The sequence below is a fragment of the Eubalaena glacialis genome, chromosome 3, assembly GCF_028564815.1.
Source record: "Eubalaena glacialis isolate mEubGla1 chromosome 3, mEubGla1.1.hap2.+ XY, whole genome shotgun sequence".
NCBI classification, from domain to species: domain Eukaryota; kingdom Metazoa; phylum Chordata; class Mammalia; order Artiodactyla; family Balaenidae; genus Eubalaena; species Eubalaena glacialis.
In genome coordinates, this window is record NC_083718.1 from 176628618 (window position 1) to 176648094 (window position 19477).

At 49.0% G+C, this 19477-nt stretch overlaps 1 protein-coding gene across 2 annotated transcripts; it reads left to right on the top strand.

The window, feature by feature from the left end:
* The first annotated feature begins 1508 nt into the window (after positions 1-1508).
* Positions 1509-19317, top strand: HMGCL (3-hydroxy-3-methylglutaryl-CoA lyase). 2 transcript variants are annotated; one of them, XM_061184747.1, is made up of 9 exons: positions 1509-1609; positions 6645-6728; positions 8553-8660; positions 9373-9468; positions 12002-12150; positions 14471-14534; positions 15988-16176; positions 17519-17644; positions 18644-19317. In XM_061184747.1, exons 1-9 carry the CDS (start codon positions 1550-1552, stop codon positions 18743-18745), a joined length of 978 nt encoding a protein of 325 aa, XP_061040730.1. In that variant the 5' UTR covers positions 1509-1549; the 3' UTR covers positions 18746-19317. The 2 variants fall into 2 exon arrangements, with proteins under 2 accessions (XP_061040730.1, XP_061040731.1); XM_061184748.1 differs by lacking the exons at positions 1509-1609; positions 6645-6728 and having other exon boundaries at positions 8586-8660; positions 9354-9468.
* The last annotated feature ends 160 nt before the right edge of the window (positions 19318-19477 follow it).

Sequence of the window (19477 nt, forward strand, 5' to 3'; positions counted from 1 at the left end):
CCACCTTGGTTCTTTTTTTAAAGAACATGTTGGCTATTCAAGGTCCTTGAGATTCCTTATGAAATGTAGGATTTTTTTTTTTTTCTATTTCTGCCAAAACCATCACTGGGATTTAAATAGGGATTGCAGTGAATCTGTGGATCACTTTTGGGTAGTATTAACATCCTAACAACATTAAATCTTCCAATTCATGAACACGGATATCTTTTCATTTACTTATGCCTTCTTTAATTTCAGCAATGGTTTGTACTTTTCAGTGTACAAGTCTCAAATGTCATATTTATTTTAAATGCCATGCTAGTATTTTGGGGTCAAGTTCAGCCCTCTAGCTGCAGGCTTGAGGATTCTGTCAGTAGTGCTCTGTTATGATGGAGAAAATTTTTGGTGCTGTGGAAGCATAACAAAACACTTATCATGTCTTGTTCTCTCCCTAGCTAAAATCTGAGTCCCTTGAAAACAGGGACAGTGCCTTCTCTGCCTCTCCTGAGAATGCCAGTCAGTGCACTTACTAGTTGGATATCCACCCACCCAGTAGCCACAGTGACTACTTACAAAATGCAAATTTGATCGTATCTTCCTGCTTAAAATCCTTCAAAAGCATTGCTATTAGGATAGCTGTTTTATTAACGTGTTCTCCAAAGCCCTGTGGTACAGTCCCTGCCAACCTCTCCCATCTTAGTAGGAAGACTCCTTCTAACTCCCTGCCGGCTCTCCAGTCATTGTGGCCTTCTTTTCATCTTTCTAAAACAATGTTTTCAAACATTTCTAATTGCAGCCTACAGAAAGAATTTTATTTTATAGTGCAACCTAGTTTGTTATGCATTAACAAACAAAAGTTTTGTAAAGCAGTACAGTACTTAGCTTTACTACTTATACAATGCACTCTGATATTTTCTATTCTGTTTCTTTGAAAAAGTACCCACTAAATTGATATCGTTACCAATAAGGTACAACACACATTTTGAAAAACACTGCTCTGAGCATTCAATTTCTTTGCCTCGGGGCCTCTGCATATGCTATGCTCTGTCTGGAAAGCTTTTCTTGTGTCTTCTTTACCTGGGTAAATTTTACTCATTCTTCAATCAAAGGATGCTTCTCTCTCCGGAGTCGACTGCCGGCATTTAAGTCCTGAAGATCGTGATGAATGAGTTAATACATGCAAATAACTCAGAACAGTGCGTGGCAAATAGTAATGCTTCATCTTATTAATGCGGAAGGTAATTCTACAACTATTCGTGTGACCGTTAATACCTGTCTTCCCACACCTCCCAGACTACAAACTCATTAAGTCAGAGACTTTGGTTAATTTTTGTTCATCTTTATAGTCCTAGCGCCTCACTTCGCCTGGCACACAAAGGGCGCGTATAAACAACGGCTAAGGAAACACTGCCCAGAAGAAATAAAAACGTAGACAGACTGGGTACGGAGCCAGCGCAGGGCGTCACCACGGCGCTCCAGAGGCCCCGCCCCACAGGCGGGGCCCTGCCCACCTGGCTGTCGGTGGTCACGTGGGGCTCCGCTGGGTTGCCGCCGGCGAAGCTGGGCCAAGATGGCGACAGTGAAGAAGGCGCTGCTGCGGAGACTGGTGGGCTTGGCGTCCCTCCGGGCTGTAAGTGCCCCGGCCCGCCCAGGGGCGCTCCTGAAGGCACCGTGATGGTCAGGGTCGGGGACGTGGCCCATAGCGGCTGCTCTCTGAGAGGCGAAGCCGGAGAGCTCATCAGGCCAGGGTTGGGAGGGCTTTGGAATCTTGGACCCTCTCTGACCCGTCCAAATCCCTTGAGGGGCATGGGGAAACGGAGGCCCAGAGATGGGGAGCGACTCGCCCGGGTCGTGGAGACCTGGGTCGCCATCCCAGGCGTCCTAATTCCCTGGCCAAGGCTCTTTCTGGTGACCCTGGCATCTGTCTCCCTCTAATTGAGCTTCAGACTTCTTCAAGTCCCTCATTAAGGAAAATCATGATTACCCTGCCAGTTCGAGTGGAGAAAGCCAGGTCATCCCCCTCTGTCCGTCTCCATTTCCAGCTCTTTTCGCGTTTGGGGACGCTTGGCGAGCTATCCCAGCGTGCCGAGCAGGACTTGGATCGCGTGCGGCCAGTTGTGATTCCCTTGGAATTGTACTTTGGGCCAGTTTGATCCTGGTGTTTCCACCTCTCGCCCATGCTCAGTGAGTGGAAGGAAAGTGTAGGAGACCTAATTGTATAAAGGGTTGAATACATTGTGTTGGGAAAAGCTCGAGCTGAGATGTCCCAGTGGTTCTGAAGCCACTTTCTCGGTTGAGTGACAGGTCTCTAAACCCCGGTTTTCTTGATCTATGACATGAAAAAACATTACCTCAGGGTTGGTTTGGAGATTAAGGAAAACGTAAGTAAAGCATTTAACATTGTTCTAGCTCTTAGGAAGTGATTGCTCAGTTGTTGCCTTAGAGTTTAAGAGGAGTTTAAACTTGTAAAAATTACATTGTCTTGGCAGTAGGGGCCCCTCTCAGAAAACCACTTCAGTGTCTACTAGACCACCTTCCCCCACCGATTGCTCATTGCAGATAAATCCAGTAAGTCCAACTTGAAAAGTTAAGAAAATTAAATGAGATGGTGGATGTAAATGTGATTTGAAAAAATTCCTGGTGTAATGAAATGCTGGTAGTAGGCCCTCCCTCCATGGGGTAACTTGCACAGGCTTGATGTCGGAACCAGACGGTTAAATCCAAGCTTCCTCACTTCCTACCTGTGTGATTTGGGGTCTTTCTGAGGCTGTTTCCTCCTCTATGGAATTGGAATAGTGATAGTTCCTGTCATGTAGGGACTAAATGAGGTGCTGATGTCTGGAAGTTAGCACTGGGCTTTAGTCAGTTTTAGCTGTTGATATAGGTACCATAGCTCAGGAGGCTGTGGCCCAGGATTTGTGTGGTTAGAGGGGATTATTTCCATGCAGAACTTTACAGAGGGAATGAACTGGGTGTTTAACCAAGGCGAGAGAAGACCGGGGCGGGGGGGTGGGGTACCGAAGGGTGACAGAGGCAACATGGCCTAGGGGTTAAGAGCATAGGCTCTAGATCCACACTGCTGGGTTCAGATATGAGCTCAGTGACCAGCTAACCATGTGACCTTGGGAAAATTACTTAATCTCCTTGGACTTCAGATTTCTCACCGTAAAATGGGGATTATAGTAGTTCCTACCTAATAAGGTTGTTGAGAGGATGATATGGGTTAATATGTAAAAGGCTCTTCTGAGTGCCTGGCAAATAGTAAATGCTTCAATAATAGTAAATGCTTGTTTTGTTGTTAGTATATGAAGAGTTGTTATGGGGAAGGAAGTAGAATTGAGTTTATTCTGTTCTCATAAAAGGAACTTGGAAACAGGTTTTACATTCTTTCAACAACATTCACCGGTTATTTATCGAGCCCATATTAGGTAGCAGGGCCTTGGAAACATAACAATGAATAAAACAAAGTCCCTGCCTCATACAGCTTACATTCCAGTGCGATCCTTTTAGGGTAATGTACCAGCAGAGGCTGAACATCCCTTTTGGAGGGAGATTCAACTTGCAGGGACCTTCCAACCTAGCCTGTTGACTTCCTGAAGTTCAGTGGCTCATCACCTTAGTCTCTAGGAAGCTTTGCTGGCTAAAACCAAGGCCAGTTCAGGTGAGTTGTTTAAGTTCCAGCTGATTCATAGCTGGGAATATTTCCTTCCTTAAGGGTTGCAGGAATTTGGGATCCTTGTCAGATTCCCAGTACCCCTTGCCCCATTGCAATATGTTTATCCAGAGCAAATCTGGTAAAATGTAATTAATTTAAACAGTATTAAGTAGTACTAAGAAGAATAGAGGAAAGAGGGGAGAAAAACCTTGTATTAGTCGGTGGTGGTGGGGAGGGGGAGATTTCCTATAGAGGACTTTATAGAGGACAGACTTTATACAGAGGAGACTCGGGGCCTTTTTTTTTAATGTCTTCAACTGCTGAAGGTTTTATCTCCTCTCAGGCTCACTCTCCTTGTCATCACCCAGCCTATGATTATAAGAGAACAGAGCCCCGTCCATCCCCACAGCCCCACAAAGTCCAAGACTACTTCTCACCACACTCAGTAATTGCCCTCCTCTGGGGCAGGTATGCCCTTCATGCATTTATTTGTTGTTTTTATAACTAATGAGTGCCTCCTTTGTGCCAAGCACAATGTCAAACGTGAGAGGAAGTGGAGGTTACGACAAACTCGCTCATAGAGCAGACATTCTACTGGAGGAATCATTGAGCAGGCATTATTTGCAGTGCTCTCAAGGAAGTAATTATAGTCCTGAAATAGAAAGTAATGAGGGTGAGGGGATTGGCAACTTTACAAAGGGTAGTCAGAGGGGCCTATCTATGACTGAAAGATGAGAGGGAGCCAGATGTGGGAAGGGCCAGGTGAAGAGCATCCTGGGCAGAGGGAACTGTAAGCCCTGAGGCCCTGCTGTGGGAGAAAGGCTGGTGGGTCTGGAGTATAGTGACCCATCTGAGGGGTGGGTGCAGAACAGTAGGAACCAGTAATGAGTTCACGGAGATCGGCAGGAGTCAGGTGATAAGAATCTTATAGGCCATGGTGAGTGGGGAAGGAATGAGTCAGGTTTCTGGCTTAGGCAACAGGGTGCATGTGATGCTTCTTACTGAGATAGGAAGACTCAAGTCAGACTGGGCTTTAGGAGAAATTAAAGTCCTGTTTGGGGACATCTGTGTTTGAGAGCGCAAATAGGTTTGTTTAAAAAAACAACCTAGGGGGGCTTCCCTGGTGGCGCAGTGGTTGAGAGTCTGCCTGCCGATGCAGGGGACACGGGTTCGAGCCCTGGTCTGGGAAGATTCCACATGCCACGGAGCAACTAAGCCCGTGAGCCGCAGTTACTGAGCCTGCGCGTCTGGAGCTTGTGCTCTGCAACAAGAGAGGCCGCGACAGTGAGAGGCCCGCGCACCGCGATGAAGAGTGGCCCCCACTTGCTGTAACTGGAGAAAGCCCTCGCACAGAAACGAAGACCCAACACAGCCATAAATAAATAAATAAATAAATGGATCATCACGTTAAAAAAAAAAAACAACCTAGGGACTTCCCCGGTGGCGCAGTGGTTAAGACTCCACGCTCCCAATGCAGGGGCCCGGGCTCGATCCTTGGTCAGGGAACTAGATCCCACATGCATGCCACAACTAAGGAGCCTGCGAGCCACAAGTAAGGAGCCCACATGCCACAACTAAGGAGCCAACGAGCCACAACTAAGACCCAGTGCAACCAACTAAATAAATAAATATTTTTAAAAAATCATTAAAAAAAATAAAAACCTAAATGCTCAACTGTCAGGCGGTTGGAAATGGGTCTGGACTAAAGGAGAGTTGGAAATGGCCCTGTACTGGGAGCATGAATCACTTACTCCAGAGGTCCCCAACCCCCGGGCCATGGACCAGCATCGGTCTGTGGCCTGTTAGGAACCGGGCCGCACAGCAGGAGCTGAGCGGTGGGCAAGTGAGCAAAGCTTCATCTGCCGCTCCCAATCACTCCCATTACCGCCTGAGCTCCGCCTCCTGTCAGATCAGCGGTGGCATTGGATTCTCATAGGAGGGCAAACCCTACTGTGAACTGCACATGCGAGGGATCTAGGTTGCTCGCTCCTTGTGAGAATCTAATGCCTGATGATCTGAGGTGGAGCTGAGGCGGTGATGCTAGCGCTGGGGAGCGGCTGCAAATACAGATTATCATTAGCAGAGAGGTTTGACTGCACAGAGACCGTAATAAATCAGTTGCTTGCAGACTCATATCAAAACCCTGTCAGTGGGGCTTCCCTGGTGGCGCAGTGGTTGAGAATCTGCCTGCCAATGCAGGGGACACGGGTTCGAGCCCTGGTCTGGGAAGATCCCACCTGCCACGGAGCAACTAGGCCCGTGAGCCACATTTACTGAGCCTGCGTGTCTGGAGCCTGTGCTCCGCAACAAGAGAGGCCGCGATAATGAGAGGCCCGCGCACCGCGATGAAGAGTGGCCCCCACTTGCTGCAACTAGAGAAAGCCCTCGCACGGAAACAAAGACCCAACACAGCCATAAATAAATAAATAAATAAATAAATTTAAAATAATAATAATAAATAAAATGAAAAACAAAACCCTATCAGTGAGTGGCAAGTGACAAGCTGCATCCTACGGAGTAGACTGGACATAAGCAACACACTTCAAGTGTCACTGTCTCCCATCGCCCTCAGATGGGACCATCTAGTTGCAGGAAAACAAGCTCAGGGATCCCACTGATTCTGCATTACAATGAGTTGCATAATTATTTCAGTATATATTACAATGTAATAATAATAGAAATAAAATGCACAATAAATGTAATGTGCTTGAATCGTCCCGAAACCATCCCCTCCCCCCCCCCGACAGTCCGTGAAAAAATTGTCTTCCACGAAACCAGTCCCTGGTGCCAACAAGGTTGGGGACTGCTGTCTTACTCTATTCCTGTTTCTAAGTGAAATTTTTTTTTTTTGTTCTTGATTCTAAAACAGAGCAAATGTGAATTAAAGAGTGAGAAATATTGCTTCTTGTCTCAGTATTAGTGAAGATGGATGCATTCTTTCAGATTTGCCCCCCTGGAGAATTGTGACAATTTCCTCCTGTTACTTTTTGTTTCTTCTTTTAAACCCAAGGTTAGCACCTCATCTGTGGGTACTTTCCCAAAGCGAGTGAAAATTGTGGAAGTTGGTCCCCGAGACGGACTACAAAATGAAAAGGTAAGGATGGAAATCAACCAAAAAAGTTTTTGCAGGCTTTGAGAGTTCCATGTGGTGGGTGCAGAACTATACCCAGCTTAGGGCCGGGTCGGGGAGGCCAGGCAGGCACCTGTGACAGTTCAGGCACAAGTGTTGTGACCCCGGGTCCACCTTAAGGCCCTGTGGTGGTGGGGGGGGATGGACGGTAAGTGCTGCAGGAGTGCAGAGGGAAGGTGAGGGCGTGCCTTTGATCCAGCAATTGCACATAAGGGGATTTGTCCAAAGGAAGTCATGAAAGTCACATGCAAAGATTTAGCCTTGCGGATGTTCCTTAAAACCCTGTTGTAACAGCAGAACAGTTGGAAACAACCTAAATGTTCAGTAGGGGAAAGATAACTCAAATACATTAATGACTTCATAAAATGGAATATTGTGAAGCCGTTAATAATATAGGAGTATATTAAGATGTAATCAGATTATAAGATAGTGTCTATATATATATATTTAATCTTATACTTTTGTGTAAGAAACAAAAAAGTTTACATATGTGTGGGAGCATCTGCCTAGAAAAGGATCATAGAACAGTGCTGTCCAATAGAACTTGCTGTGAAGACATAAGTGTTCTAGACTTGAGCTGTCCCATACAGTAGCCACTAGACACTTGTGGCTGTTGAGCACTTGAAATGTGACTAGTGTGGCTGGGGAATTGAATTTTTTAATGTAATTTTAATTAATTTAAATTTAAATAACCACGTATGGCTCATGTCTAATGTACTGGACTGCACAGATCTAGAAAGTTACCTATCAGGGTATTGCGAGTGTTATCTCTGGGAGGTTTTAAGGGTGGTTTTCTTTTGTTTTTGCCATGTTTTTCTGAAATAATCATGTATTAATTATTTTTTCAATAAGAACACCTCTTCTAAAATTTTTTTTTTTAAAGCATGATCAGCCTACCTTTAATAGTGAGTGTTGGTTGGAAACAATAAGCTGTAAGCTCTCTGAGGACAGGATCATGTCTGTTCTGCTCACCGCTGTATCTGTAGCTCCTAGCACAATCCTTGGAACATAGAAGGTTCTCAAAAATTACTTGTGGAATAGATTAAATTAAAGCAGTGGGAGAGAAATTGGGGGTGGAAGGGCCTGGCGAGAAGGACTTGGAGTTTTTAGGATTTTTGACCTAATCCTGTAAGTACTAGGGAGCCATGGAAGGCTTTTGAGCAGGAGAGTGAGATAATGGAGACTGTGCTTTAGAAGGATTCCTGTGTGGGATGAATTGGTGGAGTGACTGTGACCATGCCGTAACATACATGGGATAATGATGGTAGATTTGGAGATGGGAGTCCACAGAGTTTGGTGAGCAGCTAGACATGGTGAGGGAGGGAAAGAGAGAAGCAGTAGGCTGATCATGTGAGGGTGAGATCCTGTGCCAGCTGAGAGACGGAAGGGGGAGAGTGTGACCCTTTGGAGGCCACATCTCATAGGACCCAGAAGGTTAGTCATCTCTGCCCTTTCAGGCCATGGCAATTTGTTTATGATGGGGTCATAAAGTAACAAAACTTTAGTTTAAAAGCCTGTATGACAAGAAAATATTGTTTCCATGTCAGTATTAACTCATTTTCAAGTGAGAAACTGCTTCCACTGCAAAATGCTATCTGTAGAACTCGAAGACAAGCCTTGTTCTGCACCTGTTGGCCAGGATTACATGTGAATTCATGTTAGTGTTTGAAAGTTGAGATAGTGAAGTGCTTGCTGTAGTAAAAGCTTTGAACTAACAGGCTGCATTCTGAGACCATTTTATTGCTGACTTTGCCAACCTGTCCTTTCTGGTTTTTCTCTGCATTACAGAATATTATACCTACTCCAATGAAAATCAAACTGATAGACATGCTTTCCGAAGCAGGACTCCCTGTTATAGAAGCCACCAGCTTTGTGTCTCCCAAATGGGTTCCCCAGGTGAGCCCCAGCCCTCAGGCATGTCTCAGATGAGAGGGATGTAAAGTTTTGCACTTGCCCTGGAAGTCAGTAGAAGTCAGGAACGTAGGTTTCCAGGTCTCTGGCTTTGAGAGCTCTCTGTGCATCATAGTAGCATGTGCAGCAAAAGAGCATGCCCCGGGAGGCAGGTGGCTTGGATTCAGTCTTGGCTCTGCCCCGACTTGCGTGGTGAGCTTGGTGAGGCCTTCCCCTCTCCAGCTTCAAGAGGACCTCTCAGGTCTCTTCTGGCTCTAAGAAGTCTAGAATCTCTAGGCCTGTCTAGAGGTGTGGCTTCTGCGTTTGTGAAGGGGAGAGACTGGCGACTCCTGCTTCACAGAGATAGTCAAGTGGGAAGAAAGATCCTGTCCCAGCTGAGATGACAGCTGAGCACAGTGCCGGGCTCAGAGCACATTCTCAGCAAATGGCTACAAGTACCATTGCTGCTCTTACTCCTTATGTAGAGTTGACAGTGTTAGCCATATGGAGAAACTGGGGATCTCACCCATGCCAAGGAGCCTTCTCGCTCATCAGCAGTCAAACAGATAGTAAAAGCATTGGGGAGACTCAGCTCTGCAAAAGGACTTATTCTCCAAGGGTCCTGGAGAACAGAGATTTTGTGCTAAAACGGTTTTCTCTACCTGAACTCTCTGCCTGCCCTTGGTGGTGACTTGGCAGTGTCTCCTTTGGCTCTCAGATGGCTGACCACGCTGAAGTCATGAAGGGCATCCAGAAATTTCCTGGCATCAGCTACCCAGTGCTGACCCCAAATTTCAAAGGCTTCCAGGCAGCGGTAAGAGACTTGTTTTTGGTGGGGGCCCCTGAAATGAGATTGATGGCATTGGCCTCTGTCTTGTCCCTGGGCTCAGTCCCTGTCCCAGGATGTCTGTCTGAATGACTTGTCTCCAGCGGTGATGGGCACCGTCAGACAGACCTGGGGGCAGTCCTGGCCCTGCCACTCCCAGCTCTCTGATCTTGACAAGCTGCTAAACCTCTTTGAGCCTCAGGTTCTGCCTATAAAATAAGGTTAATGATGGCACCTAACATTGTGAGGATTTCAGAAGATAGGATGCACATGAGTTGCTTAGTAAGCGCCTGGTAGAAGATAAGTGCTTAATAAACGTTAGCTCTTCTTGTTGTTGCCCATCTCCTCTTTAAAGAAAGGTGATCGAGCTCTCCACAAGAGTTAAAGGTAGTTGCTAGTATCTGTCAACTTTCTTATACTTTTACATGAGAACGTCATTGGAGATGTTGATTCCGAATTTAGGCAAAAAGCTTCTTTTAAGAGTGACTTCCAGGCTGGGTCGCGGCTCCCTAGTTCCCGCCATCTCCCGCCGTCTTTCGCTTAAGGTGCTACTGGGTTTCCGCCTGGCTGCTCTTCGGGTGACTCCGTCCTCGCTGGGCTGCCTGGAGCTGCGGCCTGTGTGGACTTCCGCCCCCAACCCCTGCGCGGGCTGAGTCGGTCCGGAACATGGCCGCGTGGGGGCTGGATCATCTCAAAAATGACTATAGAAGAAGATTTTGCCGACCTTCCAGGGCACCTGACATTAATACGGAGCAAGGCCAGAATATACTGGAAATCTTACTAGACTGTTTTGAAGAAAAAAGTCTTCCCAATGATTTTAGCACAAATTCCACAAAATCAGTGCTTTATTCAACACCTAAAATAAAAGACATTTGTGTTCGGTCACCAAGTAAAGAGGGGACACGAGTTTGATCCCTGGTCCGGGAAGACCCCACATGCCGTGGAGCAACTAAGCCTGTGTGCCACAGCTACTGAACCTGCACTCTAGATCCCGCGAGCCACAACTACTGCAGCCCGCGTGCCACAACTACTGAAGCCTGTGCGCCTAGAGCCCGTGCTCCGCAACAGGAGAACCACTTCAATGAGAAGCCTGCACACTGCAACGAAGAGTAGCCCCCCGCTCACCACAACTAGAGAAAGCCTGTGCACAGCAACAAAGACCCAATGCAGACAAAAATAAATAAATAAATAAAATAAATTTTAAAAAGAATGCATTAAAAAAATCCTTGGTGAGGTTTCAAGAGGGAGTAGAATATAATGAAAACTTGCTTTTTTTACTTTACGTAATTGAGTTCCATAGCGTATCCGCTGAACTAGCAATGTAGAGGCTCCATTATTTACGTATTTCTCTATTGGTAGATTTTTCGATTTTTTCCCTCTATTCATTAAAACAATGATGTAGTGAACACCTTTGTTTATGCCTCCTTGTTTGCATTTGTAAATTGAATTTCTCTAAGATACGTACTTTTGAAACGAAATTGTTAAGTATTGTCATTTTTTTCTGTAGAATGGTCTATTAGTTTACTTTCCCACCTGTAATGTGTGAATGAGATTTCTCTTTTCTAGAATTAAAAAATTTACGACTTGAGAAAAAAAAAAAAAGAGTGACTTCCAGGGTGGTGACGGCAACAGCAGTGTTGGTCCTTGGGGAAGGCCAAGGCTTCTTTTTATTGAGATATAATTCACTGTATTAATTTCCTAGGGCTGCCATTATAAAATATGAAAAAACTAGGTGGCTTAAAACAATAGAAATGTATTCTCTCACAGTTCTGGAGGCTAGAAGTCCTAAATCAAGGTGTCAGTAGGGTTGGTTCCTTCTTTTTTTTTTTTTTAAATTTATGTATTTATTTTTGGTTGCGTTGGGTCTCCGTTGCTACACGTGGGCTTTCTCTAGTTGCGGCGAGCAGGGGCTACTCTCTGTTGCGGTGCACGGGCTTCTCATTGCGGTGGCTTCTCTTGTTGCAGACCATGGGCTCTAGGCACGCGGGCTCAGTAGTTGTGGCGCACGGGCTTAGTTGCTTCGCGGCATGTGGGATCTTCCCGGACCAGGGCTCGAACCCATGTCCCCTGCATTGGCAGCCGGATTCTTAACCACTGAGCCACAAGGGAATTCCAGGTTGGTTCCTCTGAGGGCTCTGAGAGAGAATCTTTCCACGCCTCTCTCCTAGTTTCTGGTGATGCTTGGCAATCCTCAGTGTTCCTCCGCTTGTAGGTGCGTCACTCCAGTATCTGCCTCCACCTTCTCTGGCCTTTCCTCTGTGTCTGCCTTCACATGGGCGCAATCGTATAAGGGAAGAGGGACTAATATGACTTCATCTTAACTAATTACATCTACAATGACCCTATTGCCAAACAAGGTACTGGAGGTCAGCGTTTCAACATGTCTTTTTGGGAAGGACACAATTCAACTTACAATATTCATATATCATAAAATTCACCATTAGACAAAGGTTTTTGCCACTCTGTGTGGGTGTTCCTTGAAGAGAAAAGTGCTGAAAGGAATTCACCTGGCTGTTGGCAGGTTGCTGCTGGAGCCAAGGAAGTGGCTGTCTTTGGAGCTGCCTCCGAGCTCTTCAGCAAGAGGAACGTCAACTGCTCCATAGATGAGAGCGTGCGGCGGTTTGACGAAATCCTGAAGGCAGCTCGGGCGGCCAGTATCCCTGTGCGGGGGTGAGTCTGACCACATTGCTGCTGCCTCTCTTTATTTCCTCAGTACCATTCTGGGATAGGGCCAGGCTCTAACTCCAGCGACCATCCCTCACAGACTCCTTATCCTGGGTGCAGGCAGCCCAAGCTCCACACCCAGACATCTTTTCCCAAGTAAATTTGGTCAGAAGAAATCCTGGCAAGTGCTTTCCCCAAACCTGATTTTTGGGTCAGTTCACCAGAGGAATCTAGCAGGACAGACACTAAACAGGGTTTGTGGAGGTCCGTTTAATCCTGGCTCCACCACCAACTCTTCACACATCCCTGAGGAATCCCCTCGGCCTCTAAGATGTCTCCGACATCACATCTTTAATAGCAGTAGTGCCAGGCGTTGTCCATGTGTTATCTAATTGTAGCCTCACAGTCGCCCAGCAAGGAGGCCTCTGTCCCCACTTCCAGATGACAAAACTGCGGCTCGGGAAGGATGAAGAGTCTGCTGTGAGGTCACACAACAAACTGCAGCCAGAACGCTGTTTCAGAAGTGCACATCTGATCACATCACTCCCTGGTTAAAAACCTGTCAGTGACTCACCAACTCCAGACTTTTCATCATGGTTTACAAGCCCCTGCGTTTTTCAGCCCCTGTCACTCTCTGCAGCCTCGTTGCTCACGTCCCTCTTCTGGCCCTGCTTCCTCAGCACACTGCATTCCAGCCAACTGGAATTTCTTTCCATTTGTCACATGGCCCAGTTCTCTCCTGCCTCTGGGCCTTTGCACGTGCTTTCTGTAGACTCAGAACACTCTTCCTTCTACATCCTACTTGTCAGGGCTAACTCCTGCTCATCTTCAGGTCCTCTCATGGATGCCAGTTTCTCCAAGAAGCTTTCTCTTCCCTTAGGCGGAGTTGGTGTCCCTCCTCTGGGCTCCCAGAGTCCCCTGAACATCCTCTAACAAAGCACTTACCTGCTTGTTAAATTCTCCTCTGCCTCCCATCCCCCACTAGACTGTGCCCTCCGTGAGGGCAGAGCCCACCTCAGTCCCTGCTGTACTCCCTCTCCCAGCTCTGGGCCTAGCACATAGTAGGTGCTCAGGAACCGACGGGCGGATAGATGGATGGGGAAGCAAGGGCATGTCAGGTCTTCCTGACTCCCAAGCCTGTGCTCTTTCCTCAGTATTTCTTTAGCTTTTCTGTGCTCAGCAGTGATTGGAGAGTAAGAAGAAGGATTAAGATGGAAAAATACACTGAGATGTTTGAGTCTGAAATTTATTTATCCAGCAGACATTTATTATGCCTCATAATATGCAGAGTACTTTGTAAGACTCTAAAAGGTTTTAATGGTGCCTCAGCCTGAATGGGGTGGGTGGACATAGAAGCTGGCTACACCCAAGATCCGGACTCCTCACCGTAACTCGCAAGACCCCATGATCAGGCCAGTGGCCTCCTCTCCAACCTCATGTTGTACTTCTTTGCCCCTTGCTGCCCATACCTCAGCTGTTATGTCCTTTGTTCTGTGTCTTGAACACACCTACTCTTCGGTCTCAGGGACTCTACGCTGGTTCTTCTCTCTGCCTGGAACACGGCTCTCCCCCATCTCAGCTCCAGCTTCGCGTCCTCACAGAGGTCTTCCTGGGCCATCCTACTGTTGTTGGCCTCCTCTGGTTGCTCCTGTCACACTTCCCTTATCTTTCCTTCATAGCACATCACTTTTTGAGATTATCTCCTTCCCTTGTTAGATCACTTTTTTACCGGCTGTCTCCCTAACTTGAAACCTTAAGCTCCGTGGCGGTGGGGATCTTTTCAGTCTTGCTCACTGCGCTTCCCCAGTGCCTGGCACGCTGTGGGCAGCTCGGTATATATCAGTTGAATAAATGAGTGTTTGAACCCTCTGGCCACTCAGCCGGAGCAGCCGACCCCTTGGCCCTCGGCTGGCCCAGCTTTTTTGTTCCCGCTTTGGTTTCATCCGTCCTTGGTCCTCTCCCGAGCGTGGCCCCACTCTGTGCGGCTCAGCTGGCTGCCCATGTTGCCCTCTTCAGCTTCTCCTCCTCCTTGGTTGGTCTCTGGCTGCCTCTCTGGGTGTCGCCTGCTTCCTGAACTACAGGCCTGTTAGTTTCTTCCCTTCCCTGCTGTGGCGCTGCGCTGGCCACTCCTGGCACTGAGCAGCGCTGCCGTCGTCCGGCTCACCAGCGTTGAATTAGCCTTTCACCCAGGCCCTTGGCCTCCTGCCCGGCTGCAGGTCTGGGTGCAGGCTAACCAGGGATGTGTGTCAAGCAGCCACCCTGCCCCAGCTCTGCTGGCCAAAGAGCCCGGGGGCATTGACACCAATCCTCCCTTGTTTTCCCACAGGTACGTCTCCTGTGTGCTTGGATGCCCCTACGAAGGGAAGATCTCCCCGGCTAAAGTAGCTGAGGTGCGTGTGGAGGGAGGGCGGGATTTCGTGAGGGTTGGCTCCCGTGCCTGCCCCTGAGTGCATAGGTTGCTCTCGCCACACTTTCATGGTGGGTCACAGATTTCATTTGTTTGCCCAGCTCCTTCATTAAGCCCCTCTGAGAGCACAGCCCTGCACTCACCCCTGGAGGGCCACCTCCTGGCCTGGCATGGAGTCTCTGAAGCCCCTGCCCTCTACCCCAGGGTGAAAGCCCCTGACTCAGTTTCCAGTCTGGTCAGTGGACCGGTGATGTGAGGTGAGAATCCTCTGCAGAGGGGTTCCTTGTAGTGGTTGGCGAAGCCATTGACATCCTCTGAGAACACAGGGCGGGAAATGAACTTGAACAACCCAAGAACTTATGTCATTTTGTCCTCAAAGCCACCCAGCAAATTTGGTGTTATTGTTATTCCATTTTACAGTTGAGGAAACTGAGACTCACTTGCCATGCAGGTTGCAAATGGTGAAACCAGGTCTCAACCCCCATCTGCTTACCTCTAAAGCCCTCTTGCTCTTCCCACACACCAGGTAGCACCCAGAAGTGGGCATTGGTGACAGTAGCAACTGCTTATTGAGAGTGGCTGCTGTCGTCCAGAACCTCGGCCTCCTGTGGCCGCCAGTCCTGCCTGTATCCCTGCGAAGGCTCGCCAGTGTTTTTCAGAAGCAGAAATTGAAGCTCAGGGAGGCTGGGTCCGTGGCCAGGGCCCCATAGCTAGTGAGCAGCGGAACTGGTCCCGCTCGGGGCGCGTCACTCCCAGGCCTGCCCCTTTGGCTCCGCCCTCTGCCGCCCGCTGGCTGCCACGGCTCCTGGCCTCTCTGCCCACGTGGGCGGCCACGGAGGGGCCTCACCGATTTCTTTATCCAGCAGACCGCCGTTGAGCACCACCACGTCCCTGACCCCACCTCCCCCTTCCTCCCGCTCCTCCAGCAGAGCAGTGTGCGGCAGCACCTCGCCGGGGGGGGCACATACTGCTCTGGTTTTGCAGTGATTTTAGGGGTTGACAGATGCGCTTCTAAAAATTTTAGTAGTTAGGTACTTCTCTTAAAAATATATAACTAGCACTTCAGACCCATGTTTCACACATCTTCCTACCAAGGATAGAGCTACGCGAAAGGAATCAATTCTACTGATTCTGGTCCTTGGGTCTGACACAGTGTGTGAAGGTGGTAAGTGAAGGAGTGGACGGAGTTTGAGACACGCGCGGGAGGAAAGCACAGGGGTTGGGGCCCCAGGGCCTGCACCCAGTGGCCAGCTCTGCTCCTTACGTCCCAGTCTCCTGATGAGTAGAAGGAGGATTATCATTCCCACTCATAACGTTGTAAGGAGTCTCTGGTCTGATAGGAATTTAGTGTCTCAGACGTGGAGGTGTTCTGCGTAGGCTAAGGACCCCTGGCTTGAGGAATCTGGGGTCCTCCAAGTGCCTGCTTGTTTCCCCAGGTCGCCAAGAAGATGTACTCAGTGGGCTGCTATGAGATCTCTCTGGGGGACACCATTGGCGTGGGCACTCCCGGGACCATGAAGGATATGCTGTCCGCTGTCATGCATGAGGTGCCAGTGGCTGCCCTGGCTGTCCACTGCCATGACACCTATGGCCAGGCCCTGGCCAACACCTTGATGGCCCTGCAGGTAATCAGGGCATGTCCCAGAATAGAGGCACATGTCCATTCTCCCAAAGGGTATGGTGGCAGGACAGCTATGTTTCATTTATTCTTTCAGCAAGCATTCACTGTGCTGAAGGCCCACACCTGTGTGCCAGGCCGCAGGCCGGCCGTGGCGGACACAAACATGTGACCCTGCCCTGAAAGTGCCTGCATCTGTCTGTTAGGAGAGACAGTCGAGAATCAGGTGATAATCCTAATGCTTTGTGACAGATGCCACGCAGGGAGGAAGCATGGGGCTCGGGAAGGCCCCAGTCCCAGCTGGGGAGGTCAGGGAGGATTCGCCAGGGGAGGCCTGAAGGACACGAAGAAGTTAAGCAGTTGAAAAAGGGAAGCGGAAAGGTGACCAGGCAGCACTGCATTGTAAGACTAAGGTGGGGTCAGGGAGGACTCAGGTGCCCCGGCCCCGCCCTGGCACACAGGGCTGTGAGTGCGCGTGCGTGTGCCTGTGTGTAGTGAGAGCAGGCAGGAAGGAGGGAGGGAGGGAGGCAGAGGTCACGCAGAGGGAGAACCTTTAATGCTGTTCCCCAAAGATTGGACTAAGACCTCAGATTGGGTTTCTTTTGAGGCTTGCTTCTTGCGGGCTGGCCCAGAATGAGGGTCCCATGGCCCAGCAGCCCCTTAGACGGAAAATTCCGAGTGTCTGACCACAGGCTGCCTTGCTGTAGGGATAGTCTAAGTCTAGCCGGTTGTCTTTAGGTTAGCTAGAGCAATCCTGGGCCACCTTATTTTTTCCCCTCTTTTTAGTTCTCACTTTACCTCCTTGAGGCTCGTGTCTTTAAGCCAGATGATTCTACTACCTTCTGGGTCTGTTTTCTCAGAGTTGAGGTTTAAGGAGAGAGGAGAAAGTGAAACAGTCATCTTAGGAAAGTGGGAGCGACTGACCTAGGGAAATGGGATAGGCCCCCGTGGGGTTAGAGGCTTGACGTGGGGTGAGGGAGCGGGGGTGGGTGAGTGAACACAGGAAGCAACAGGGGTCTGAAACCTCAACAGTGGGAGAGGGTTCGTTTAGGTCGGTGATCGGGAAGGGCCCCTCTGAGGAGGTGGCTTTTAGGCTGAGAAGGAGAAGGTGAGGAGTCACCCATGAAAGGAGGGAGGATAGATATTCCTGGCAGAGGAAACAGTGTAGCATAAAAGACTCACACTGTTTTAGGAACTAAAAAGAGGAACAGTTTCTTTCAGTGGGATTTTCACGTCGACAGAATCATAAGCCAAAGAATTTCAGGCAGCAGATGGTAGGTTTACAAGAACCGGCTTTGTAGGCTCTGGTCCCCACAGTGACAGCCGTGTTTCACCATCCTTGTTTGCAGATGGGAGTGAGCGTCGTGGACTCTTCTGTGGCGGGACTTGGAGGCTGTCCCTATGCACACGGAGCATCGGGAAACTTGGCCACCGAGGACCTGGTCTACATGCTGGCCGGCTTGGGCGTTCACACGGTAATGCCACCTGCCTCCTGGTGGCGACAGCCCTGAACTGACCAGAGCTCTGCCTGAAGCCCGAGGACAGAAGCTGCTGGGTTTGTTCAGGGTTTTTGTGGTGGTGCTGGTGCAGTTAAGAGAAGGGTGCCAAGAGATTAGGGCCGTTCTGTCATATGTTTGGGATAACAGAGCGTGGCAGATGGAGGCCATGAGAAGGCAGGCCCTCGGTGTGAGTCTGACGGTGCAGTCTGAGGAGGCACCGGGGTGTAGGGAAAGAGCCCTGAAAGAGTAAAGCCACGACCTGAAACGAGTCAGTTTCCTCTGGACCTTTGTTTTGTTCTCTGAAAAATGAGGGCAGTAGAATTAGCCCCGCAGGGCTCTGCCGGAGTCAGTAAGGGCCCTCAGTGTGGGTTGGAAGCAGTGTAGCATCTGTGCTTTTGGATTAGACAGAACTGGGTTTAAAACCTAGTCCTGTCACTCACAGGCTGTGTGACCTGACAGATTACTTCACCGCTCTGGGCCTAAGAAATGGGAATAATAACAGCACCTATCTCACAGAGTTATTATGAGGATAAGAAAATGTGGACTGCTTGGCCCAGAGCTAAGCAGATAGTACGCGTCAGTAAATAGCTATTGTTATCAAGGTTTTCAGTGTGGCCCTTTTCGTTGGTGTTTTTACTCCTGTTTCTCTCTGCCTCACGGTCCTTACTTCAGTATTCAGTGTCTGACCACTGTGGGCCAGGCCTGTGCTAGACCCTGGAGTTGGAGAACCACACAGGACTACTGAGCTCCCTTCCCTGGTGGCGGTGCTACAAACCATTTCACACATTGAGGGCAGTCAGAGGGGAACCCCACATGCCACGAGGACACCACCTCACAGGCAACGGGTATCCCGTCGTCAGAGGAACAAGAGCCTGGTTGTCTTCACCCTCACACAGTTTTCTGTCCAGTCTGATGTTTCCCTGGGTGTTGAGGGCATGTCGTGACTTACTGCATCCTCTAACTTGTTTCTCAAAGGGTGTGAACCTCCAGAAGCTCCTGGAAGCTGGGGCCTTTATCTGTCAAGCCCTGAACAGAAGAACCAGCTCCAAAGTGGCTCAGGCCACCTGTAAACTGTGAGCCCCTTGCCCCCCGAAGCCCTGGGGACTGTGTGGGAATAGGGACATGTGTGAATGACTCACAGATGGGCATGTGGAAATGGGAATGAAATCAACAGGAGTAGGCACCTCACTGCCAGCTCTGCACCTAGGTCTCTCCTGGCGGAAAGGAGGTGGACTGGAGTTGCCCGGCCTCAGGCCCTCCCTGCCTGACCTGAGGATGAGTGAGAGGCTTGGGCAGCTGGAGGCCTCCCTTCACCATGGACCCAAACGCCCAGGAGTTGGATGCCTGAGGGCACTTGGGAACCCAATTCTCTGACTTGGGTTGATCCTCAAGTCTCATCTCTGGGTGAAACCTGCCAGTTGGCCACTCTACACAGCTTGATGCTGCCATATCCTTGGGGCCATCGCTCGCTGACTTTGTAGGGCAAAGGGGCAGGGAGGAGTTTTCTCCTCAGCTGGCAGAGGGCATTTGGTGAAGGGGTGAGGGCTGAGCTGTGGTGGCCACCTGCCAACTCCAGCACCTCTGGAAAATCTCCACTTTGAACATGATCGTTGAAAACAGCTTACGTAATTAAAGGTTTAATGACATAACCATTCCAGTGTTCTGTTGTGCAGATGTGTGTACATAGGGGAGAGGGAATAAAGCATCTTTACAACATTTCCTCTAAGAGGAAAACAAAGACTTCAGTTTATTAATCTCTGAATTTTCTCCCTCTTTCCCCTCTTGAGAATTGGGGAGGTCGGTGGTAAT

Excerpts from the sequence above, each read along its gene's own strand:
- HMGCL (XM_061184747.1), top strand. The coding sequence starts at position 1,550 with ATGGCGACAGTGAAGAAGGCGCTGCTGCGGAGACTGGTGGGCTTGGCG. Across the intron at positions 9,469-12,001 it reads TCAAAGGCTTCCAGGCAGCG|GTTGCTGCTGGAGCCAAGGA; the intron begins GTAAGAGACTTG and ends GGCTGTTGGCAG. Across the intron at positions 16,177-17,518 it reads ACACCTTGATGGCCCTGCAG|ATGGGAGTGAGCGTCGTGGA; the intron begins GTAATCAGGGCA and ends CCTTGTTTGCAG.